This window comes from Macaca fascicularis, chromosome 20 (assembly GCF_037993035.2).
Source record: "Macaca fascicularis isolate 582-1 chromosome 20, T2T-MFA8v1.1".
In the NCBI taxonomy this organism is placed as follows: domain Eukaryota; kingdom Metazoa; phylum Chordata; class Mammalia; order Primates; family Cercopithecidae; genus Macaca; species Macaca fascicularis.
Window position 1 is genome coordinate 15841674 of NC_088394.1, and position 26047 is coordinate 15867720.

The 26047-nt window shown below is 47.1% G+C and overlaps 1 protein-coding gene across 1 annotated transcript in view; it reads left to right on the forward strand.

Moving 5' to 3' along the window:
* BMERB1 (bMERB domain containing 1) overlaps positions 1–26047 on the forward strand; it is a 170688-nt gene that overhangs the window by 128770 nt on the left and 15871 nt on the right. The window contains exon 3 of the mRNA XM_005591321.5: positions 21664–21737. Within this exon, the coding sequence (XP_005591378.1) occupies positions 21664–21737 (74 nt within the window). The remainder of the gene's footprint in view (positions 1–21663; positions 21738–26047) is intronic.

Consider the following 26047-nt stretch of genomic DNA (forward strand, 5'->3'; position numbering starts at 1 on the left):
TCATTTGCTGTGTGGTCAAAGTCTTGGACATGAGCTTCTGATTGACTGAGTCTGAAGAAGTGGGGGTGCTCCCTTGTTGAACTTCTCGAATAATGACTGACACAGTGAGTGCTTTCCCTAGAACTAGGGTTTGGAGGTTGAGCAGCCAAAAATTCCAACTTTTTTCCACTACAGGAGGGAGACACAACCCCATCCAAGACCGTGTGTAAATTACCATAGGTGGTCTCTAAACAGCCTTCCATGGCCGGGAATGGTGGCAAAAAAGGTCTTGTTTGACAGAGGTCAAAGAAGAGGGTGGGGGCCAGTCACAGGGACTCACGCCTGTAACCCCAACAATATGGGAAGCCGAGATGGGAGGATCGCTTGAGGCCAGGAGTTTGAGACCAGACTGGGCAACATGGTGGAACTCCCACTCTATAAAAAATATAAAAATTAGCCAAGCTTATGCTAGGACGCGCCTGTATTTCCAACTACTCAGGAGGCTGAGTCAGGAGTATGTCTTGAGCCTGGGAGACTGAGGCTGTGGTGAGCCGTGATCAAGCAACTGCTCTGCAGCCTGCATGACAGAGCAAGACCCTGTTTCCCTGTCTCAAACACACAAACAACAAACAAAAACACATACACATACACCCCATCCTTCTAAGCAAAGTGAGTCCTGCTGTCTGCAGGATTTTGATTTTTTTTCCAGAGCGTTATGCTGAACTGGTATCAGAGTTAAACTGCTTATTCCAGTGGCCCAATCACGAGATGCAAATAAACTGGGAAAGGAGGGAGTTTCTATTTCTGTTACCAGTTACAGGGAGAAGGCCTGGAAAATACCACCAGACCAACTCAAAATTACAAAGTTTCCCAGGGCTCACATACCTTCTAAGCTATACGTCCACGTGTAAATGTGCATTCATCTAAAGACCTAAGTGATTAGCTTCTTCTAGTCTAACTGAGCTGAGTCCCAAAGACCTTCCTCTGGAGCTTCAGTAAATTTACTTAATCTAAGTGGGTCCAGGTGCTGGGGTGATTACCCTTATCTTGTCTCCTGCTAAATCATGGAGGTTTGGGGAGTCCCTTCAGACCCCCAATAAACTTGTTTGTGGAGGCCTGGGGACTTTCTTCACACCCCCAATAAAACTTTAATCCTAAATGGGTCCTGTTAAGAATTCCTTTGTTATCTTGTCATGCTTCAAGGCCCAGGAAAGGCCTGGGCAAAACTCTCGGAGGGTTTCTGTTACATTCCAGCCTTTGTATAAAACGGCACTGCCGCTCCTAGCCTTTTTTTTTTTTTTTTTGAGACAGAGTCTCGCTCTGTCGCCCAGGCTGGGGTGCAGTGGTGTGATCTCTGCTCACTACAACCTCCGCCTCCCGGGTGCAAGCAATTCTTCTGCCTCAGCCTCCCAAGTAGTTGGGATTACAGGCATGCGCCACCACGCCCAGCTAATTTTTGTATTTTTTGTAGACATGGTTTCACTATGTTGGCCAGGCTGGTCTCAAACTCCTGACATCAGGTGATTCACTCACCTCTGCCTTCTAAAGTGCTGGGATTACAGATGTGAGCTACCATGCCCAGTTGGCTTCTTCAGCATTTTTTGTTTTATTTTGTTTTTTTGAGACAGAGCTTTGCTCTTGTCGCCCAGGCTGGAGTGCAATGGCGGGATCTCGGCTCACTGCAACGTCCGCCTTCCAGGTTCAAGCGATTCTCTTGCCGCAGCCTCCCAAAGTAGCTGGGATTATAGGCGCCTGCCATCACGCCCAGCTAATTTTTTTGGTATTTTTAGTTGAGATGGGGTTTCACCATCTTGGCCAGGCTGGTCTTGAACTCCTTACCAAGGTGATCCACCCGCCTTGGGCTCCCAAAGTGCTGGGATTACAGGCATAAGCCACCATGTGCCCAGCCACTTTCAGCTTTTAATATTTAACTTAACCACACAGTCCCTGCTGAAACAGCTGTTCTGGAGGCCTGCGTTGGTGAGACCTGACCTGCCACACAATGAAGGAGGTGTTCTTCATTGAGATCATGTGGGCATCTGAACCAGGCTACACAGGTCAATGTCCCAGATTCAGCACTGACTAGTTGTGTGATTCTGCCGGAGCCACTTAACCTCCTTGAGCTGTGGGATCTTCATGTATAAAAGAGACAACCACACAGTGCTTACCTCAAACAGTGGTTATCAGGATTGAGATAATCTATGTAAAGCATTTAGTGCCTATGAAGCGCTTCTTAGTACAGCTGGACGTACTAAGCCACTTAGTACAGTGGCTCATGCCTGTATAAAGTGTATAAAGCACTTACGGTGTAAAAGGCGCATGATAAATTCTGTTTGTTGCCCAGGCTGGAGTGCAGTGGCATGATCTTGGTTCGCTGCAACTTCTGCCTCCTGGGTTCAAGTGATTCTCCTGCCTCAGCCTCCAAGTAGCTGGGATTACAGCTGTGCGCCAGCACACCTGGCTAATTTTTGTATTTTAGTAGAGATGGGGTTTCACCAGGTTGCCCAGGCTGGTCTTGAACTCCTGATGTCAAGTGATCTGCTCGTCTTGGCCTTTCAAAGTGCTAGGATTACAGGTGTAAGCCACTGCGCCTGCCCTGTGCATGGTGAATTCTGAGTAAATGGTAGCCAAAATCATTGTCATCATCATTGCCACAGGCAACCTTTTCCCCAAATAGTTCTAAGTTTCTTTTCTAAGTAACTTCTCTTCTAAGTAAATGTTGAGTAAATATTTTAAAGAGTGTTGAAGAGGCACCCCCAAATCTGCCCACTTGTTGATTCTAGCCTGTGATGTTAAATTTTTAGGAATCTGGAGAACCAGTTGTTCAACTGTGGGTAGCTCAAAATCTGCAGTAGTGGGAGTATTTACACCGTGGAAATTGGCAAATGATTCACAACAGGGCTTCTACCTCCCTCCCCTGCTCCCAGCCAGTTAAACATTCGCCGGCACATCTCTCATTCTAGTCCTAGCCTGCCCTGCTGTGGGGCAGCCAACAGAGATTACTTGCATTTTCTTTGCGGTTCTTCAAGCCCCGGGGTCTCGCTTCCCTACAAAGGAGACCACTAATCACTAGCGTGCTGAATAAACATGAAGTTGACTTAAATATTAATTTACTTATCATCAAAAGCTTATCGGCTTCTGCTGGTGCAGTGACTAATGGGAATTGCGAGTGGTGATGGTCCATAGCTGATGGCTTCAGAGAAGTGTGCTCTGTGCTTTGGCAGGAGCAGGGCTAAGCTGAGACTGTGGTCACAGTGGCCCAGTCCATGGGCTAAGCAGGAACGGGTGGGAAGAGGGCAGGGGAGGCTTCTCTGGGGACTGCAGATTGTGTTTCTAAGATATTTTTTCCTTTAGTCTTTAGATGCTCAGTTGAAAGGAATGGCTGCGGCCGGATGTAGTGGCTCATGCCTATAATCCCAGCGCTTAGGGAGGCCAAGGTGGGCAGATCACCTGAGGTCAAGAGTTTGAGACCAGCCTGGCCAAACTGGTCAAACCCCGACTCTACTAAAAATACAAAAATTAGCTGAGTATGGTGGCCAGTGCCTGTAATCCCAGCTACTAGGGAGGCTGAGCCAGAGGAATTGCTTGAACCCAGGAGGTGGAGGTTGCAGTGAGCCAAGATCAAGATCATGCCATTGCATTCCAGCCTGGAGGGCAGAGCAAGATTCCATCTCAAAAAAAAATAAAAGGAGTGACTGCTTTAAAATTCCTAAACAGGGCTAGGCATGGTGGCTCATGTAATCCCAGCACTTTGGGAGGCTGAGGCAGGCAGATCATTAGGTCAAGAGATGGAGTCCATGCTGGCCAACATGGTGAAACCCCGTCTCTACTAAAAATACAAAAATTAGCTGGGCGTGGTGGTGTGCACCTGTAGTCCCAGCTACTCAGGAGGCTGAGGCAGAATTCCTTGAACGCAGGAGGCAGAGGTTGCAGAGATCACACCACTGCACTCCAGCCTGTCTGGAAAAAAAAAAAAAAAAGTTCCTAAACAGGAGGGACTTAGGGCCAACCAGTTGGTCACATGAAACAATCAGGGGACTTACCTTACAGCTGCCTTCGCAGTAGCAAGTCCATGGTTTTAGTGAGATTTGTGTCGTACAAATTAATTAAAATTGCATAGTTTCTATCAAGTTTTTTTCTTACACTTTGTACAAAATTGGGGGAATTGTCTATTTCCCATTTCTTTAATTTTTTTTCTCTTATTGCTTCTATCCTACCTGATATTTCCCATTTCAAAAGCACTTTTTTTTGTTTTTGTTTTTGCTTTTTTTTTTTTTTTGAGACAGAGTCTCGCTCTGTCGCCCGGGCTAGAGTGCAGCGGCGCCATCTCGGCTCACTGCAAGCTCTGCCTCCCGGGTTCACGCCATTCTCCTGCCTCAGCCTCCCAAGAAGCTGGGACTACAGGCGCCCGCCACCACGCCTGGCTAATTTTTAGTAGAGACGGGGTTTCACCGTGTTAGCCAGGATGGTCTCGATCTCCTGACCTCGTGATCCACCCACCTCGGCCTCCCAAAGCGTTGGGTTTACAGGCGTGAGCCACCGCGCCCGGCCTAAAAGCACTTTTTAAATGTTGAGGTGGTTTGAAGGATAATGGAAATTACGAGGTGGGACTAAAACCATTCCTGCCATCCCCAAGAAAGCCCACCCCTTGGAACTGCCACTGGTTGAAAGCATTTTTTTTTTTTTTTTGAGACAGAGTCTCACTCTGTCACCAAGGCCAGATTGTGCAGTGGCACAATCTCAGCTCACTGCAACTTCTGCCTCCCAGGTTCAAGCGATCCTCCCACCTCAGGCCCCCAAGGTGCTGGGACTACAAGTGCCCGCCACCATGCCTGGCTAAGTTTTTTTGTTTTTTTTTTTTGGTAGAGACAGGGTTTCACCGTGTTGCCCAGGCTCATCTCAAACTCCTGAGCTCAAGTGATCCGCCTGCCTCAGCCTCCCAAAGTGCTGGGATTACAGGCATAAGCCACCGCGCCCGGCCTGAAAGCATTTTAGAAGTCTCCTGACTGCAAGAACGGGATAAAGTAAGGGGGTAGGGGAACAGAAGATGACAGTCTGGTGTATCTGGTGACATACGTAGGCAGTCTATTGTAGTGGCAATTGTCAGGGCTCTGGAGTCAGACTGTCTTCTTTCAAATCTTGCAAGCTGTCTGATCTTGGGCGATTTACTTAACCTCTCTGAGACTTCTATAAAGTGGAGAAGAAGAATTCCACCCTACAGATGATGAGGATTCAGGGAGACTGGGCTGGATGCAAATCAGCTTTTGTTGGCATCAGCTTGAGAGCAGGGATGGACTTGGGAGTGGAGAGGGTAGATTTGGGAGAGGGGACGCCGCACAGTGGCGGGAACTCGCAGCAGGTGACTGAGAATGGAAGGCACAGAGAGCTCAGATGCTGAGCCAGCTCAGAATAGAAACAGTATTGATAGCAGAATGCAAAGCAGTTATCACTTGAATGACGGATGTTTAATTGGATTTCTCCAGGGCTGACTCACCGCCTTTGATAGATACGATTGCCCTCATGGCGTCTATCATGAGACTTGAAATTTTTCCACCTGCGCCTGCAGTCTTTAGGCCTTGTTTCAACAAAATGCAGGACTGTGTGTACCCTCCCTGCCTGCCAGCCTTCCTTCCTTCCTTGTGTATTTACTGCGATGTGTCAGGCATGGGGTGGTGTGCTAGAACCATGAAGGAAAAAGGCAAAGTCCCTTAAAGGAGGTGAAGTCTGTTGAGGCAGAAACACAAAGAAATGCCTAGATGGTTCTGGAATGCCTAGATGTCAGTGAGATAACAAGGGGGCTATGGCTGCAGGAAGGAAGAGGCCCTGATGTAGCTGAGGGCATCAGGAAGATTCCAGAAGGAGAAGGGATTAGTGAAGCTGCAGAGGAATTAGTTTGAGACAAAGATGTTCTGAGCTGGGGGTGGAGTTGGGCAGAGACTTGAGTGCAGGAATTCAAGAGAACTCATTGGGGCCAGACTTGACACAGGGATGCACATGGGCTGTGTACCAGTCTGTTCAGACACTGCTGTAAAGATACTACCCGAGACTGGGTCATCTATAAAGGAAAGAGATTTAATTGACTCAACAGTTCTGCATGGCTGGGGAGGCCTCAGGAAACTTACAGTCATGGCAGAAGGCGAAGGGAAAGGAAGCACATGGCGGCAGGAGAGAGAGAGCACAAGAGAAAAAGAGCGAAGAAGTGCCACATTTAAAACCAGCAGCTCTCTTGAACTCCTGCACTCAAGCGATCCTCCTGCCTCGGCCTCACAAAGTGCTGGGATAACAGGCAGGAGCTGCTGCGCCCACCCTGGAGCTTAATCTCTGTTCACATCTTTAATGATTCTGGGGCAGCTTAGCCAAGGGCCTTAGGGGTAGGGTTAGGGACACCAAGGACCAGTCTTCTACCCACTTCACAGCTCGCTGGGCCCTCCAAAGGAAGGACGATGTGTCTTATTCTAGGCACTGGTAAGAGTCTGGGGGAAAAAATAATAGAAAATAATAAATGGGCGTGGCGGCTCACACCTGTAATCCCAGCACTTTGGGAGGCCGAGGTGGGCAGATCACTTGAGGTCAGGAGTTCAAGACCAGCCTGGTCAACATGGTGAAACCCCATCGCTACTGAAAATACAAAAATTAGCTAGGCGTGGTGGTGTGCACCTGTAATCCCAGCTACTCAGGAGGCTGAGGCACGAGGACTGCTTGAACCTGGGAAGCAGAGGTTGCAGTGAGCTGAGATTACACCACTGCACTCCAGCCTGGGCGACAGAGTGAGACTCCATCTCAAAAAAGAAGACGACGACGAAGAAGAAGAAGAAAGAGGAGGAGAAGGAGGAAGAGGAGGGGGAGGAGAGGAAGAGGAAGAAGAGGAAGAGGAGGAGGGGGAGGGGAGGAAGAGGAGGAGGAGGAGGAAGAAAAAGAAGAAGGAAGAAGGAGGAAGAAGAAGAAGAGGAAGAAGAGGAAGGAAGGAAGGAAAGAAGGAAGGAAGGAAGGAGAAATAATGAACTCACAACACTTACTGTCTCCTTCAAGGGAGTGAAGGATGTGCAGAGGGCTACGTGCAGTCACAGAAACTGCCAGGTAGCATTAGTGAGCATGTGTGGGAAGGGCACAGCCCAGTTCCCCGCCAGAGCCCAGAGAAGAAAACAAGCTCTGGTCTCTCAGTCGAAGCAGTGGGGTGGGAAGAGCCCTGCTGTCTCGCCACATGGCCTTGGTAGCTGGCCTAAGTCTCAGTGTCTCTCAAAAGTGAAAATAGATCAGGAGGGCTGACACACAGTAGGCACTCAAGAACTGTTTTCTGGATGAGTCAGTGAATCGGTGAACAGCATTCACCTCTCTGGGCATTGATTTCTTCATTCATGTAAAATGAGAGCTGGAAATTTCTTTAGGGCCAGGCACAGTGGCTCACACTTGTTATCTCAGTACTTTGGGAGGCCAAGGCAGGAGAATGCCTTGAGCCCAGGAGTTTGAGACCAGCCTGAGCAACACAGTGAGACCCCCATCTCTACCAGACATTTTTTTTTTTTTTTTTTGAGATGGAGTCTCACTCTGTGGCCCAGGCTGGAGTGCAGTGGCGCGATCTCAGCTTACTGAAACCTCCATCTCCCAGGTTCAAGCAATTCTCCTGCCTCAGCCTCCCGAGTAACTGGGATCACAGGCATGCACCACCATGCCCGGCCAATTTTTTAATTTTTAGTAGAGATGGAGTTTCACCATGTTGGCCAGGCTGGTCTCGAACTTGTGACTTCAATTGATCCACTTGCCTTGGCCTCCCAAAGTACTGTGATTATAGGCATGAGCCACTGTGCCTGGTCCAAAACATTTTTTAAAAATTACCCCAGGCGTGGTGGCATGCGCCTGTAGTCCCAACTACTTGGGAGGCTGAGGCAAGAGGATTGCTTGAGCCCAGGAGACCAAGGCTTCAGGGAGCTATGATTACATTCCTGTACTCCATCCAGCTTACGCAAGACAGAGAGAGACCTTGTCTCAAAAAAAGAAAAAGAAAAGAAGAGAAACCTCTTCAGTCTCTGAATACTTACCAAGGTTCTTTCTAAAGACCAGAGGTCAGCAAACTATTTCTGTAAAGGGCCAAGTACTAAATATCTTAGGCTCTACAGAGTGTACAGTCTCCGTCATGATTACTCACCTCTGCCACTGTTGTAAAAAGCAGCCACAGACAATGCCGAAATGAATGGACGTGACTTTGTTCCAATAGCACGTTATTTACAGACACTGAACTTTAAATTTCACATAATTTTCGTATACCAGAAAACGTTCCTCTTTTGATTTTCCCCAACTATTTAAAAATGAAAATTAAACTATTCTTAGTTCGTGAGTTGTACCAAAACAGGCAGTGGGCCGGATTTTGACCGTGGGCTGTAGTTTGCCAGCCCCAGCTAAAGACTGGTGAAGAATCTTCCAAGAATTCCTTGGAGCATCTTAGACAGAAGTTCAAAGGGAGAGTGTGCTCTCTCCTTGGTGTGGAAATACTGATCACCATGTTTTCCAAACTGGGTTTCATAGACACATCTCCATGCCATGCTCTCACTCTAGAACCTAAGATGGCTCCCATGTTAAGGTTCTTTACAACCCAGACACATATGTCCCTGATATGTCCTAATTGGGCAGACTCCTCATTGTCACCTACCCTGGCATACCACACCCATTTCTAATATTTGTCTCAGCTCCCTCCTCTCTCTGAGTGCCTGGAATCTCTTCCTGACCCCTGCAAGTCATGCGCCCCCTGTAAGGTGCACCTCGATTTGAGCAACCTTCTCCCAGACTATCCTGATCTCTATCTTCATTGAACTCTAGTCACTGTCTGGAGCTTTCACAGTCCCAGCCGAGAGCATGGGTTCTGAGATCAGACTGCACGGGGTCCAAGTTCCTATCACTTACTCTGTGATGTTGAACAAGTTCTTTATCCTGTCTAAGAGATAATAATAATAGTCCTTACCTTTTAAGAGTTGCTGCAAGAGTTCACTGAGATGATTTGTGTAAAATGCTTAATCCGGAGCCTGACACCAATCTCATGAAAGCATTCAATAAGTGCTAGCAATTATACTTCTGTATTGTTTGATGTTTTTATAGCGAGACCATATTTATGTAATAGTTGTATAATTTTTTAAACAGACCAAACTGGGTGTGGTGGTATATGCCTGTGTTCCCAGCTACTTGGGAGACTGAAGCAGGAGAATTCCTTAAGCCCAGGAGTTCAAGTCCAGCCTGGGCAATATAGTAAGACCCTGCCTCTAAAACAAAAAACAAAAAAAAAGGACCAAGTATTCTTTTAGGTCTAAAACAAAAGTAACAAAGCAATACTGGTGTTTGTTTATTTGTTTGTTTTGAGACAGGGTCTCACTCTGTCAAGGCAGACAGCTGGTCACCCACATCAAGAAAATGGACTATTTTTAAAAGTCAATCCTTGCCTCGCAGGTTGGAGTAGAGCGGCGTGATCATGGCTCACCCAGGAGCTCAACCTCCTGGGCTCAAGTGATCCTCCCACCTCAGCCTCCCTGGTAGCTGGAACCACAGGCACACGCCACCAGGCATAGCTAACTTTTTTATTGTGTAGACACAGGGTCTCGATATGTTCCCTAGGCTGATCTCGAACTCCTGGGCTCTGTCGATCTTCCCATCTCATCCTCAAAGTGCTGGGATTACAGGCATGAGCCACTGTGCCTGTCCATAATTTTTTTATATGATACATACACAAAAGAACAGTATTAGTAGTTGTTATTGTAAGAAAAATCAAAACTAAGTCTAGAAAGCCCTTGGAAGAGAGAAGAATAAACGGCGCTTGAGGAAGTTGACGTTTGTTTGGGAACAAGTGGGAACAAGGGTCTTGAAGAAGGTGACATTTGTTTGGGAACGAGTATCTGATTGCAATCAAAGGAGAGGCCGGTGTGACAGGTGGATGTTAATCCACAGACCATTAAAACAGCCACGGAGATAAAACAGGCATATTGACCTTCCAGGGTGCAACATGAGGGCATTCCCTTCCTATGGATGTCACCCAAGCCCGCTGGAAGGCACCTCTCTGGACCCTTGGTCCCCAGCAAGATGCTGAGAAATGGCTGAGGCCAGGGGCTCCCTGGAGACTTCTCAACACTTACCCTTCCCCAGGGATAGCGTTTAAGCTTATGAATCCCACGAAAGCCGAACCAGTGCACATGTTTATCATCTTGGAACCATTTGATTTGAGGACATTGAAATAGCACTTGCTGGCTGGGTGTGGTGGTTCATGCCTGTAATCCCAGCATTTTGGGCAGCTGAGGTGGGTGGATCACCTGAGGTCAGGAGTTCGAGACCAGCCTGGCCAACATAGTGAAATCCCATCTCTACTAAAATACAAAAATTTGCTGGGCTTGGTGGCATGTGCCTGTTATCCCAGTTAGTTGGGAGGCTGAGGCAGGAGAATTGCTTGAACCTGGGAGGTGGAGGTTGCAGTGAGCCAAGATCCCACCATTGCACTCCAGCCTGGGTGAAGAGTGAAACTCCATCTCAAAAAAGAAAAGTAAAGACAAGACAAGGCAAGACAGGGAAAGAGTGGGGAGGAAAGGGGAGTAGCGAAATAGCATGTGATGGTGAGATACACGTTTTGCACAGAAATGTTGGCTAGGAGAGTCCAGGAGCGTCTCTGTGAGCTGACTTCTTACCTAGGGTGGAGGGGTGGATGGAAGTAGCTGTTCCTACACACCCACGCTGCCTGTGCAAAACCGTGGGCTGCCAGCACCACACACACAAGCCTGTTTAATTCTCATACAACCCCAGGACAAAGGTGTAATCCCTTTTCCACAGTGACAGCACTGAGGCTGAGAGCAGTAAAGGAGGTTCATAGCCAGTCAATGGGGGTACTGAGATCTACAATGAGATCTGGCTGGGTCTAAAGCGGGTTGCATCCTCTCTGTGCTCACAGAATGGGGCTCGAGGACTCATCTAAACCCCTCATTGTTTGTTTATTTATTTATTTATTTATTGACACAGAGTCTCGCTCTGTTGCCAGACTGGAGTGCAGTGGTGCAATCTCGGCTCACTGCAACCTCTGCCTCCCAGATTCAAACGATTCTCCTGCCTCAGCTTCCCGAGTAGCTGGAACTACAAGCACGTGCCACCAAGCTCAGCTAATTTTTGTATTTTTAGTAGAGACGGCGTTTCACCATATTGGCCAGGATGGTCTCGATTTCTTACCTCGTGATCCGCCCTCCTCAGCCTCCCAAAGTGCTGGGATTACAGGCGTGAGCCACCGCGCCCGGCCTAGACATTACTTCTTTTTCTCACCTGTCTTAAGATGCCCACAGCCTCCGTAACTTATTTTTAAAAGGAGACAATAAAGACTATTTTTAAAAGTCAATCCTTGCCTCTGGAAACCTGCCTCTGCTTTTGTCGTCGTCTCTGCTGGGTTTCCATTAGGCTGCAACTCAAGCTGATGCCTCCGTTTCGTGTCATTTTCACAAAAGTTTGGTAAAGCAGCCGCTCTGTCATTCCAGCAGGGCCTGATCACCTCTCCCCACCCAACGCTGATAAAAAATGACCCACTTTCCCCTGTTGTCCCAGCGTGAAAGGCCAAGATGCTGAATGACACGGGTTGGCTTTCTTTTCCTTCTGAGCGTTAATCAGGTTACTGAAGATAACATCTCTCTTTGGAACGCTCAGGCAGCAGCAGAGTTTGATTTCCAGGTTCGGCCCTAATGGTACAGAGACCTGGACTAATGTGGCTTATTCACAGTTCCAGCTACGCTTTTAAAGCACTTTGCATGAACTATTCACATGTCTTTTGAACAATATGATTTAATGGCATTGGAAAATCATCACGATGTCATGCTTGCAATGAGCGGGACAGCTGTAGGTATGTCTTGATCCAATACGCATTAAAAATGCAGCTGTCCACACACATGTATCCGTGAAAATGTCTTCAGCTCCAAGGAACAGAGCATTCGATGACTAGTGTCTTAAATCTTGGGTGACCGGCTGTCTCTGTTTGCCCGGGACTGAGAGGTTTCCAAGGATCTGGAAATTGCAGTGCAGAAACTGGGACAGCCCCAGGCAAACCAAGTCAGTTGTTCACACTACTTAAGTCATAAGGACATTTAATATTTACTTGAGGCTGGGTGCGGTGGCTCACACCTGTAATCCCAGCACTTTGGGAGGTTGAGGTGGGTGGATCACAAGGTCACGAGTTCAAGACCAGCCTGGCCAAGATGGTGAAACCCCGTCTCTCCTGAAAATACAAAAATTAGTCGGGCATGGTGGATGCCTGTAATTCCAGCTACTCGGGAGGCTGAGGCAGAGAATTGCTTGAACCCATGAGGCAGAGGTTGTAGTGAGCCGAGATCGTGCCACTGCACTCCAGCCTGGGCGATAGAGCTAGACTCCGTCTCAAAAAAAAAAAAAATTGACTTGATATGCAATCCAGATGCAGGTGGCCCGAGGGTCAATGGGGTGGCCCCAGGATGCTATCAAGGGTTTCCTCTCCTCCCCTCTGCCATAGATGGCGAATCTGTCCCGTTCTGCCCATGCATAGTAAGCCAATCGCTGTTATGATGGATCTGGCAAAAGAAAAGAATTTATTCACACCAATGCAGCCAAGCAAGGAGGCAGGAGAAAAGGTCTCATACTTGCCTCCCTGAAGATGGAATTTAGGGATCTTTATGGAATAAAGGAGCAGGGTGTTCTAAAGTGTGGGGAAGGGTGACTGGAGGCAAGGGGAAGTGAGGTCATTGGCAATCTGTACATACATAGCCAAGCTCCTGGCTCTTCATAGGATGCATGTTTAGAAAATGGCAGCATTACCATGATCCCAGGGAGTTTTTGGGCCCTCTGACATCAAAAGGTCACTTCTCCAGCATTTGCACAGGTTCAGTTGAAGGGTCATTGGTCTCAACGGGTTCGAACTGGACAAGAGCTGCCCCCATAGTCCTGAAAAACAACTTTAAGCAACCATTACCATAGTCACATATGTGTCATAGTGACATACATGTGACATATGACATACTGTACCATAATGACATATAGTGACATATATAAGGAAGCCAGTAGGGGGGGGTTAGGTATATATCGTTTGGCTGCTTGACTTTTAGCTATGTAAGTTTTAAGATCAGCTAGAAGTAGGTGGTTAAAAGCAAGCAAGGCAAGCTAAGTTTGGTGGGCTTAATCAGGTTAGCATTCGGTTTCACCATCCTCACGTGAGTGGCTGTAGGAGCTTAGGACCAGGACAGGGGAGAACCCAAGGCCCTAATTATCCTCCCCAGAAGCCTGCCCAAGCAGAGTTTCTCTTAAGGGCTTTCTCTAAGCCCACAAACTTAACTTGCCTTGCTTGCTTTTAACCACTTACTTCCAGCTGGTCTTAAAACTTATATAGCTAAAAGTCAAGCAGCCAAACGATGTGTAACTAAACCCCCCAGTAGCTTCCTTATATATGTCACTATATGTCTTTATGGTACATATATGTCACTATGACAGATATGTGACTATGGTAATGGTTGCTTAAAGTTGTGCTCTTATATTTCATTGGCCCAGAGTAGATGTCATAGCTACCTCTAGTTGCAAGAGAGCCTGGAAAAGTGCGTATCTGGCCAAAGCAAATGGGATTCTGTGGCTGGCTTCCATCAAGCTGGGCAGGTTGCCTCCTGGACAAATCAGAGCTCTGGGAGAAAGGGGGAGGGGAAGGTCTGCCACGGATCATGCCAGCTACAACTCATGTAGCCACATGGAGAGGAGACACCACGGTGAAATTGTCAAGAGCAGGAGCTAGGGCTGAATCTAGAAGGCCACTTACCAGTACAGAACACTGGGTGTGGTGCTTAACCTCCATATACTCATCTGGAAAATGGAGCTCAAAACAATGTTTCTCTTCCCGGACTGCTGTGAGGGTCTAGACGAGTTTATGCACAGAAAGTGCTGAGCATTTGCACAGTAAAGGCTCCGTAAATGCTGACTTCTTGTTTGCCTTAATGGCAGAACCCATCCTTCCATATTCCAGAAAAAGATTTGATTTTTAGTTACGTGAATGGACACCTAACCCTGATGGACAGCTTGGGGTGGGGGGACAAGCTTCTTTCTTGGGAGGATGTTCAAAGGACCATGAAGCTTTTGGTTTTGCCAACTGGGGTTTATAAGTTGAAGAACAGAGCTGAATGATTTAGGACGGGGTTGTCCAATCTTTTGTCTTCCCTGGGCCACATTGGAAGAATTGTCTTGGGCCACACATAAAATACACTTACAGTAACAATAGCTGATGAGCTTTAAAAAAATCACACAAAACAATCTCATGTTTTAAGAAAGTTTACAAATTTGTGTTGGGTCGCCTTCAGAAGCCATCCTGGGTCAGATTTGGACAAGCTTGATTTAGGACCTGATGGTCCTCCTTTGGTGGGAGGTGTGTGGAGGAGGTAGAGAGAGAGAGAGAGAGAAGAGATGAGGCATGAGGAAAACAGAGCTATCTCATAGGGACATTGATGAAGTCCTGCAGCGTGACTCCCGTGAGCAGTTCTGTAGAATTCCACCTCACTTGTCAATGTTTGTGGGCTTGGATCTCTTGGGAGGATCCAATCACATGCTAAGGGCAGCCTAGAGATGGACAGAGGGCCAGGGAAAAGGCCCCCAGGGCAAGCCCGCCACCCTTAGGTTACATGGAGGAAAAAGACAGCTGTGAAATACACCAGAACCCCCGGAGTAGAAGTGGCCTCTGCTACATGTAGGTCAAGGTTTTGCATACGTTTAGCTTCCTTCTTTGTACTTGTTTGTATTTTCCAAAATTTCTACAATAATTAGGGATCCACTCTACAATCAGATAAAAATGCCATTTACAAACTTTTATTGGCCAGGCATAGTGGCTCATGCCCGTAATCCCAGCACTTTGGGAGGGTGAGGTGGGTGGATCACTTGAGCCCAGGAGTTTGAGACCAGCCTGGGCAACGTGGCAAAACCCCATCTCTACCAAAAATACAAAAAATTATCCGGGCGTAGTGGCGCCTCCCTGTAGTCCGAGCTACTCTGGAGGCTGAGGAGGGAGGATGGCTTGAGCCTAGGAGGCATAGACTGCAGTGAGCTGAGATTGTGCCACTGTACTCCAGCATGGGTGACAGAGCCAGACTCCATCTCAAAATAAAATAAAATAAATAAAAACTCTTACAAAGAAGAGTATAAGCACTGAAAGTTATTTTTAAAAAGGTTTTACATGTTAGCTCCATTCCTCAGAAATAGTGCTTCTTCTACATCATTTTCTCTTTTCCTTTTTCTCTGCTTCTTTTTTTGTTGTTGTTATTGTTTTTTTTTTTTTTTTTTTGAGATGGAGTCAGGCTGAAGTGCAGTGGCACAATCTCGGCTCACTGAAACTTCTGCCTCCCAGGTTCAAGTATTCTCCTGCCTCAGCCTCCTGAGTAGCTGGGATTACAGGCGCCCACTACCAACCACGCCCAGCTAATTTTTGTATTTTTAGTAGAGACGGGATTTCACCAAGTTGGCCAGGATGGTCTTGATCTCTTGATCAAGGCCTTGTGACCTGGCCGCCTCGGCCTCCCAAAGTACTGGGATTATAGGCATGTGAGCCACCGCACCTGGTCTTTTTTTTTTTTTTTTAGATGAAGTCTCACTCTGTTGCCCAGGCTGGAGTGCAGTGGCATGATCTTGGCTCACTGCAACCTCTGCCTCCCGGGTTCAAGCAATTCTCCTGCCTCAGCCTCCTGAGAACTGGGGATTACAGGCGTGCACCACCACGCCCGGCTAATTTTTATATTTTTAGTAGAGAAAGGGTTTCACCATGTTGGCCAGGTTGGTCTTGAACTCCTGACTTCAAGTGATCCTTCCACCTTGGCCTCCCAAAGTGCTGGGATTACAGGTGTGAGCCACTGCACCCAGCCATTCTCTGCTTCTTTCTCACAGCTAATGATAATAATAGTAAAGGCCAAGGGTGGTGCCTCATGCCTATAATCCCAGGGCTTTGGGAGGCTGAGGTGGGAGTATCGCTTAAGCCTAGGAGTTCAAGACCATCTTGGCCAATATAGCAAGATTCTGTCTCTACAAAAAATTTAAAAATTAGCTGAGTGTAGGGACATATGCCTGAAGTTCTAGCTACTTGGAAGGCTGAGGCAGGCAAATCCTTTGAGCCCTGGAGTTTGAAGCTGCAGGGAGCTATGATTGTGCTGCTGAACTCTAGCCTGGGTGATAGAGCCAGACCCTATCTCTAAACAACATAATAATAGTAGATAGCATTTATTTGGGCATTTGACTGTGTAGGTCCCAGGCACTGTGCTCAATGCTTGACGTGCATAATAATCCCAGCAAATAGTACTGCTATCATTCCTATTTAAAACATGATGGCCAGGTGCGATGGCTTACGCCTGTCATCCCAGCACTTTGGAAGGCTGAGGCGAGTGGATCACCTGCGGTCAGGAGTTCGAGACCAGTCTGACCAACATGGTGAAATCCCGTCCAAAAAAATAAGTAAATAAATTAGCTGGGCCTGGTGGTGCATGCCTGTAATCTCAGCTACTTGGAAGGCTTAGGCAGGATAATCACTTGAACCTGGGAGGCAGAGGTTGCAATGAGCCAAGATTGCACCATTGCACTCCAGCCTGGGCAACAAGAGCAAAACTGTTGTTTCAAAAAATAAATAAATAAATAAATAAGGCTGAGATGGGCGGATCACGAGGTCAGGAGATCGAGACCGTCCTGGCTAACATGGTGAAACCTGTCTCTACTAAAAATACAAAAAACTAGCCAGGCGAGGTGGCGGGCACCTGTAGTCCCAGCTACTCCTGAGGCTGAGGCAGGAGAATGGCGTAAATCCGGGAGGCGGAGCTTGCAGTGAGCTGAGATCCGGCCGCTGCACTCCAGCCTGAGTTTTTTTGAGACTCCGTCTCAAAAAAAAAAAAAAAAAATAGATAAAGAAAGAAATAATTAAAAATGAGTTAGGTAAGTGAGGCAGAGAAGGAAGTCACTGCACCGTGGCCCCTTTGAGCCAGAGTTGTTTGGTGCCAAAACTCTGCCTCCTAATCACTACCTGTCTCTCCTTTTGCCTTTTCTCCATCTTCTCCTCTCTTACCTCTCAAAAATTATCAATAATTTGATAATTCTGTGGTTAGAATCCAAGATTCCTCAACTTCAGTGTGATTGACATGGTGGCTGGCTCGCTGTCTGTTGTGGGAGCTGTTCTGTGCACAGTAGGATGTTTAGCAGTGTCCCTGGTCTCTACGCACTAGATGCCAGTAGCAATCACACCCCTCCCCAACACACACTCAATTATAATAACCAAATATGTCTCCAGGCATTACCAAATGTTCCTGGGGACCAAGATTGCCCTGATGTAGCCTGATCTCTGCAAAAGCATCCGGAGTCCCTCCAGTTGAACGATCACTGATAGAAACCCACAGGAACAGTCTGTGCCCTCCCGGCAAGTCCACACTCATTCGAGGCAGCTGTCACCTGCTAGGACATTCCAGAGCAGGGCTTGAAAAATGCTTGGCGTGCCTCTGGCAACAAGAGATGCAGGCTGAAGCAAGGCATTCCTGGCTCTTGTCCTGAAACAAGGATGCTGAGATTAGAATGGACAGCATGAGTTATTCTTGAGTGGCAAAAGGCAAGGGGTCCTGCTGTGGTTTGTATGTTTGTCTCCTCCAAATCTCATGTTGAAATTAGTCTGTTCTTGCATTTCTATAAAGAACTACCTGAGGCCGGGTGCGGCGGCTCACGCCTGTAATCCCAGCACTTTGGGAGGCTGAAGTGGGTGGATTGCTTGACCCAAGGAGTTGGCAACCAGCTTGGACAATATGGTGTAACTTTATCTCTATTTTAAGGAAAAAATTTTTTAAACTACCTGAGATCGGGTAATTTATACAGAAAAGAAGTTTAATTGACTTGCAGTTCCACTGGCTGTACAGGAAGCATGGCTGGGGAAGTCTCAGGAAACTTACAATCACGGTGGAAGGCGAAGGGGAAGCAGGGAAGTCTTACACGGCTGGAGGAGGAAGAGAGCAAAGCGGGAGGTGCCACACACACTTAAACAACCAGATCTCGTGAGAACTCACTATCACGAGAACAACAAGGGAGATATCCGTCCCCATGATCCAATCACCTTCCCCCAGGCCCCTCCTCCAACACTGGGGATTACGATTCGACATGAGATTTGGGCGGGGACACAGATCTAAACTCTATCATAGGGGCCAGTGGGAGGTGTTTGGGTCACGGGGGCGGATCCCCCATGAACAGATTAAGCTCTCCCTGGGAGGTGGGAGTGAGCAAGTTCTTGCTCTTTTAGATCCTTGACAGCTGGTTGTCAAAAAAAGCCTGGCACCTCCCGCTCTCTCTTGCTTCCCATCTTGCCCGGTGACCTCTGCACACATGAGCTCCCTTTCACCTTCTATGAATGTAGCCAGCCTGAGGCCCACGCCAGATGTCCCATCTTCCAGCCAGCAGATTTGTGAGCCAAATAAACTTCTTGTCTTTGTAAAGTACTCAGCCACAGGCATTCCTTGATAGCAACACTCAACAGACTAAGACAGGGCCCCATGCTGGTCTACAGATGGCACTGCCAAAAGTAGTCAGCAGCCCCAGCCCTTGATGGAGACGCTGAGGAATGAGGCAGAAAGATCAGTGGACTCAGACTCTGAAAGGTCGATTTCTAGTTCTGGTCCTGCCCCTATGAGCTGTGTGTACTCAGTTGAGCCTCTTTACTTGTTTCCGCATGAGTAAATGAAAATATGATTTCTGTCCTCTGGCTTTTCCTAGGATAGTTGTCAGGAGCAAAGTAAGATATTGGCTTCAAGCTGACCCACTACATCCCTTACCTGCTTCAGTCTTCTTGGTAACATCTGAAATATTGTATTTGTGTTTAGCTTCTGTCTCTGCTAGCAAAATGTCATCTTCGTGAGGGCTTGGTCTTCTTTGCTGCTGCAAGCCTCAGAGATGACAACAGTGCCCAACACAGCAGATGTTCAATAAAGACGTGCAGGCTAGGTGCAGTGGCTCACGCCTGTAATCCCAGCACTTTGGAAAGCCAAGACGGGAGGATCACTTGAGGCCAAGAGTTCAAGACCGACCTGGTGAACAGCAAGACTCCATCTCTATGAAGTTTAAAAATTAAAAAAAGAATGAGCTGGGCATGGTGGCTGCACAGCTGTAGTGCCAGCTACTTCGGAGGCTGAGGTGGGAAGATCACTTGAGCCCAGGAGTTCAGGGCTGCAATGAGCTATGATTGTGCCTTGGGCGATAGAACAGGACCCTGTCTCAAAAAAAAACCCAAAACAACAAGAACAACAAAGACAAAGACATGCAGAGTGAATGTGAACCTATATATCACGCGCTTTGAAGATACATCTCCACAGCCATGGAAATCTCAAGCCCTTTGTACACAGTGGTTCCACTTCTGAGAATGTAAACCCCAAATAATCCAGCATGGAGAAAAAGCCTTAGAGGAATTGATGTTCATCCTACAGTGGCCAAAATTGCTCAAACCTGAAAAGCCAGCCTTAGTAATCAAGAGGAGGGCGTAATTAGCACAATCCCGATGAATCTCATTTGTGAAATTGCAGACAGCCATTACAAATATTGTAATTGAAAGACGAGTTCATTTTTGTGGCACACACACAAAACCATAATGTGTAATGCAAAACTATAATGTGTAGTGTAAAACTGGGTTGCAAAAGCAACCCAAATACTGAGATGACAGGAGCCAGCACCCACTGTCCCCCCGCCGCCACACTGTTGAGAATGTCATGCCCAGTCTCTCTGGAGGGCAATTTGGAAATTCCTACTACAATGTAAATGTTCATGTCACTAGACCCAGCAATTGCATTTCAGGAATCTATTCTAGAAATGTATTAGGAAACAACTCAGATGTCTATGAATAGGGGAATAGTTAAATAAATTATAGTTAAATAGATCACCGTATTATCAGTCGAGTGCAGTGGCTCATGCCTGTAATCCCAGCTACTCTGGAGGCTGAAGCCAGAGAATCACTTGAACCTGGGAGGCGGAGGTTGCGGTGAGCCAAGATCGCACCACTGCACTCCAGCCTTCGTGATACAGTGAGACTCTGTCTAAAAAAAATAAAATAAAGATAAATTTTAAAAATAAAAGACATCACTGTACATCAACATAATGGTGTACTATGCAGCTACTAAAAATGTGGAGATTTGCATATACTGATAAGGAAAGCTGCTCAAGACTATTAAAGATTATTAAATTGAACGAAGCAAATTGCAAAAAAATGTTTGTACAATAACAGTGGTGTCATATATGATATTATAAGCATATGCATTTTTTTTAAATCTGGAGGAGTTTGGATGCAGTGGCTCATACCTATATCCCAGCATTTTGAGAGGCTGAGGTGGTAGGATTGCTTGAAGCCAGGAATCCAAGGCCAGCCTGGGCAACATAGCTAGGTCCCTGTCTCTACAAAAAAAAAAAATTGTTTAGAAATTAGCCTGTAGTCCCGGCTGCTTGGCATGGGGCCGGGGTTGGGAGGGGTTGTGCAGAGGTGGAAGGACCCCTTGAGCCCAGGAGTTCAAGTTTGCAGTATGCTGTGATCATGCCACTACACTCCATCCTGGGCAACATAGTGACACTCTATCTCCAAAAATAAAAAAAAAAAAAATTTAAACATTTGCAGAATAAAATAATGTTTTTGGTTTTTGTTTGTTTGTTTGTTTGTTTGTTTTTTGAGACGGAGCCTTGCTCTGTTCCCCAGGCTAGAGTGCAGTGGCGCGATCTTGGCTCACTGCAAGCTCCGCCTCCCGGGTTCACACCATTCTCCCGCCTCAGCCTCCCAAGTAGCTGGGACTACAGGCGCCCGCCACCACACCTGGCTAATTTTTTTTGTATTTTTAGTAGAGACGGGGTTTCGCCGTGTTAGCCAAGATGGTCTCGATCTCCTGACCACGTGATCTGCCCGTCTCAGCCTCCCAAAGTGCTGGGATTACAGGCGTGAGAAAAACAATGTTTTTAAAAATCCAGAGGAATACATACTAAACTGTTGACAATGATTCTCTCTGAAGGACAGAGGGAGACTTTCCTCTATGTTGTCAATTTCTGTAATGTTTTAAAAATGTAAACATTAGCTGAAAAACAAAACTGAATATGCCACATGAACCCACTCATATAAGCAAACCAAAGCCAGGCACATGAAGGCTGGAAGGAGCTCTATCGAGGTGTTATTAACAGTGACTGATGGCCAGGCACGGTGGCTCATGCCTGTAATCTCAGCACTTTGGGAGGCAGAGGTGGGCAGATCACTTGAGGCCAGGAGTTCAAGACCAGCCTGGCCAACATGGTGAAACCCCGTTTCTACTAAAAATACTACTAAAAATACAAAAAAAAAAATTAGCTGGGCATGGTGGCAGGCACCTATAATCCCAGCTACTTGGGAGACTGAGGCAGGAGAATCGTTTGAACCTGGAAGGCAGAGGTTGCGGTGAGCCGAGATCATGCCACTGCATTCCAGTCTGGGCAACAGAGCGAGACTCTGTCTCAAACAAACAAACAAACAAAAAACAATGATTGATCATTTCCAGGTGGTGGGAAAATTGAGCAGTGTTTGGCTTTTTCCTTTTGAGGGAAAACCTCATGAGCATGTGTGGCCTCTTCAAAAGATAACCCACCTTTATCAGCTTCTTTGTGTTAACCGGGTGATGCTCAGGGTGTGATGCTCTGCTGATGTAACCTGCTGTTGGTGGTGTCCTGTTTCCCCAGGATGGATGACATCCAGCTCTGCAAGGACATCATGGACTTGAAGCAGGAGCTGCAGAACTTGGTCGCCATCCCAGGTAACCATTTGCAACTTCACCCTGTGCTAAGCAGATGCTGGGGGGTCCCCGACCTGGCCCATCTGTCTGGAAGACAGTCTTGGGTCTGGAAGACAGAGTCTCATTCTTGCAATGCAGTGCTCCCTGACTGCATGTGTCAAACACGACTTCGAGTCAGGCAAACCTGGGTTCAAGTCCTAGTGAATTCTGGTCACCTTCTTGTCCTTGGGCAAGTCACTGTACTTCTCTGAGACTCAATTTCTCCTCCTCTGAATATTGGGTAGTAATAGTAAGAGGACCTAATTCATTGAGTGTCAATATCATAAAGAGGCCGGACACGGTGGCTCACGCCTGTAATCCCAGCACTTTGGGAGGCTGAGGTGGGGGGCTCACTTAATGTCAGGAGTTTCAGGCCAGCCTGGCCAACACGGCAAAATCCCATCTCTACTAAAAATACAAAAATTAGCTGGGTGTGGTGGCGGGCACCTGTAAGCCCAGCTAGCCGGGAGGCTGAGGCTGGAGAATCACTTGAACTCGGGAGGCGGAGGTTGCAGTGAGCTGAGATTGTGCCACTGCACTCCAGCCTGGGCAATACAGCGAGACACTGTCTCAAAAAACATATAATTAAATTAAATTAAATATCATAAAAATTAATGAGATAATGCAAACTAAGGGCTTAGCTTGATGTTTGGCCTTGAGAGTCCAGTAAATATTAGCAATTATGACCATTATGATCCTACTTGGGAACAGATGAAGTGGGTACAAACTCGAACTTTGGAGTCACCCCAGATTTGGTAGTTATTAATGCCTGACTTATTTGGCGTCTTCTCCAAAGAATTTTCCCTTGCCCATCAGGTTGGGTCAGTTGCCCTCTGTAGGGCTTATCCTCATCAGAAGACTAGTCCCAGGCCGGGTGCGGTGGCTCATGCCTGTAATCCCAGCACTTTGGGAGGCCAAGGCGGGCAGATCACTTGAGGTCAGGAGTTTGAGAATAGCCTGACAAACATGGTGAAACCCCACCTCTACTGAAAATATGAAAATTAGCCAGGGGTGGTGGCAGGTGCCTGTAATTCCAGCTACTCCGGAGGTTGAGGTGGGAGAATTGCTTGAACCCAGGAGGTGGAGGTTGCAGTGAGGTGAGATCACACCACTGCACTCAGCCTGGGTGACAGAGCAAGACTCCAACTCAAAAAAGAAAGAAAGAAATACCTAAGTAATTTATAAAGAAAGTAAGTTTAGTTGGCTCACAGTTCTGCAGGCTGTACCAGAAGCACGATGCTGGTGTCTGCTCAGCTGCTGGAAGGCCTCAGGAAACTTATAATCATGGCTGAAGACAAGGGAGCAGACATGTCACGTGACCAGAGCAGGAGCAAGAAAGTGAGGGGGGAGGTGCCACACAGTTTTAAATGACCAAATCTCATGAGAACTCACTCACTATCGTGAGGACAGTACCAAGGAGGATGGTGCTAAACCATCATGAGAAACCTCCATCATGATCCAATCACCTCTCATCAGGCCACGCCTCCAACACTGGGGATTACATTTCAATATGAGATTTGGGTGGAGACACACATCCAAACTATATCAGAAAGGGTGCTGCTGATTGGTTGGGGATGCAATCATAGGGGTGTGAAAATGGTTCTCAAGGGTGCTAAGTCCACTTCTGGGTGGCAGGTCCAGGTGGATCATCATTCATCAGAAATGCAAAACCTAAAAAGATATCTCAAAAGGCTGATCTTAGGTTCTGCAGTTGTGATGTTATCTGCAGGAGTAATTGGGGAAGTTGCGAATCTTGTGACCTCTGGAATAATGGCTGTAGTCATTTATGTCTACGCCTTAGCGGAATTAACCTCCTCCCATCCTTCTAACATGGGGGCCTTTTATTAGCTTTACAAAGGCAGTTTAGTTGGGGGGAAGGATTATAATCATTTAAACTATAAACTAAATGTCTTCCAAAGCCAGCGTGGCCTAAGCCTGGGAATGATTAAGGACAGTTTGAAGGTTAAAGGCAAGATGGGGGTTGGTTAGATCAGATCCCCTTCACTGTCCTAATTTTCTCACTGTTATCATTTTTGCAAAGGCATTTTCAAACAGGCCAGATAAGCACCCACCATTGCCCTTGACTTGAATGTTTTTGCCATCCTGTCAGTTCAATAAGTATGTCCCAAGAGGCCGTTCTGCAGGAAGCCCTGAACCTAGGTGCCGGACATGCAGTGATGAACAGAGAACGGTTCTCCACTCTCAAGGAGCCCCCAAGTTAGTAGAAAGAGACCGGGCCCAGCACACAGTGGGTGCCCATAAGTGGCAGTTATTCCTGAGCTACAAGTGCAGCATGAAGAGCCTTAAAGCAGCGTTTCCCAACCTTCAACTATTGACATTTGGGGTTGCCAAATGTTAATATCTTCCTTTGGGGTTGATCATTTTTTGTTGGGTGTACAGGGCTCTGTGTTGTGTCTTGTGGGATGTTGAGTTTCATCCCTGGCCTCTACCCACTGCAGGCCATTAGCACAACCTACCTGCCCACTACCCCGCTTTGGTGATGTTACCAGAAAGCGATCCTGATCCAGACCCCAAAGTTCTTGGACCAAGAGCAAGAAAGAATTTAGGGTGAGTCCGAAAGTGAAAGCAAGTTTATTAAGAAAGCAAAGGAATAAAAGAATGGCTACTTCATAGGCAGAGTGGCAGCTTGGGCTGCTTGATTGATTATACTATAGTTATTTATTATATGCTAAACAAGGGGTGGATGATTCATGAGTTTTCTGGGAAAGGGGTGGGCAAGTCCCAGAACTGAGGGCTCCTCCCCTTTTTAGACCATATACGGTAACTTCCTGACGTTGCCATGGGTAAACTGTCATGGCGCTGGTGGGAGTGACTTTTTGCATGCTAATACATTATAATTAGCCTGTAATGAGTAGTGAGGACGACCAGAGGTCACTTTCATGGCTATCTTGGTTTTGGTGGGATTTGGCAGGCTTCTCTACTGATGCTGTTTTGTCAGGAAGGTCTTTGTGACCTGTATCTTGTGCCGGCCTCCTATCTCATCCTGTGACTTAGAATGCCTAACTTGCTGGGCATGCAGCCCAGTAGGTCTCAGCCTCATTTTACCCAGCCCCTATTCAAGATGGAGTCACTCTAGTTCAAACACTTCTGACAGTGACAACCAAAAATGTCTAAAGATGTACAAATGTTGCTCAATGTACCCCAAGTTAGGTCAGGGGGGCGTGCAACATTGCCCTGTGAAAGGAAAATAAAGTCCCAGGACCCCAAATTCACTATACCAAAAGGAAAGGTTAAGCTTGGGAACTATGAGTCATACAAAAACCTGCCTTTTTTTTTTTGAGACGGAGTCTCGCTCTGTCTCCCGGGCTGGAATACAGTGGCGCGATCTCTGCTCACTGCAAACTCTGCCTCCTGAGTTCATGCCATTCTCCTGCCTCAGCCTCCCGAGTAGCTGGGAGCCTGTAGGCGCCCGCCACCACGCCCGGCTAATTTTTTGTATTTTTACTAGAGATGGGGTTTCACCGTGTTAGCCAGGACGATCTCGATATCCTGACCTCGTGATCTGCCCGCCTCGGCCTCCCAAAGTGCTGGGATTACAGACGTGAGCCACCGCGCCCAGCCAAAACTGCCTTTCTTTTTTCCTAAACAGATAGCTGCAAGATAGAAGGCCACCTATCTTCCCGGGGGCCTCCCTCACCCTGTCAATGTAAATTAACAGCCTATCCTCACAAGTAGGGGACAAAGACAAGACTAGAAATCATCGTCCCTCGCCCACCCGGACTCCGCGTTTCCTTTATCCTATGTAAAATGCAGATTCACTGAGGGCCAGAGAATGCAATCCTCCGCTTCCTGCCCTCTCCCCTTTAAATATTGAAGTCCTTAAGATCCTCTGCAGGAAAAAGCACACGCCAGGGATTCTACTGCTGCCTGTGTCTCTTTTTCCCAGGCGCCTCCTTGACTTTGGGAAAATAAACTTTCAGATTGATTGAGACTTTCTCAGACACTTTCACATAAGAACTACTATTTTAGTCATTAGGGTGCAGCAATCTGGGTTTTAATTCGGCCTTAGCAGGTGGGTGAACTTCGTGAAAGTTCACGACTTAATTTCTCTGAGTCTTGAATTCCTTGTTTGAACAATGAGGCCAATACTACTACCCCCGCGTGGTTGTTGTGAATATCCCATAAATAACAAAGGCAAGGTGTAGGAGTGTTCGACACAGTCGTGTTGTAAAGGTAGTGTGCACCATGACAGTAGAACTGAATCCTCTAGCTTTCATGAGCATTACTAGGTGCCCAGAACTGTGCAGGCCCTAAGACTAAATGAGTGAATA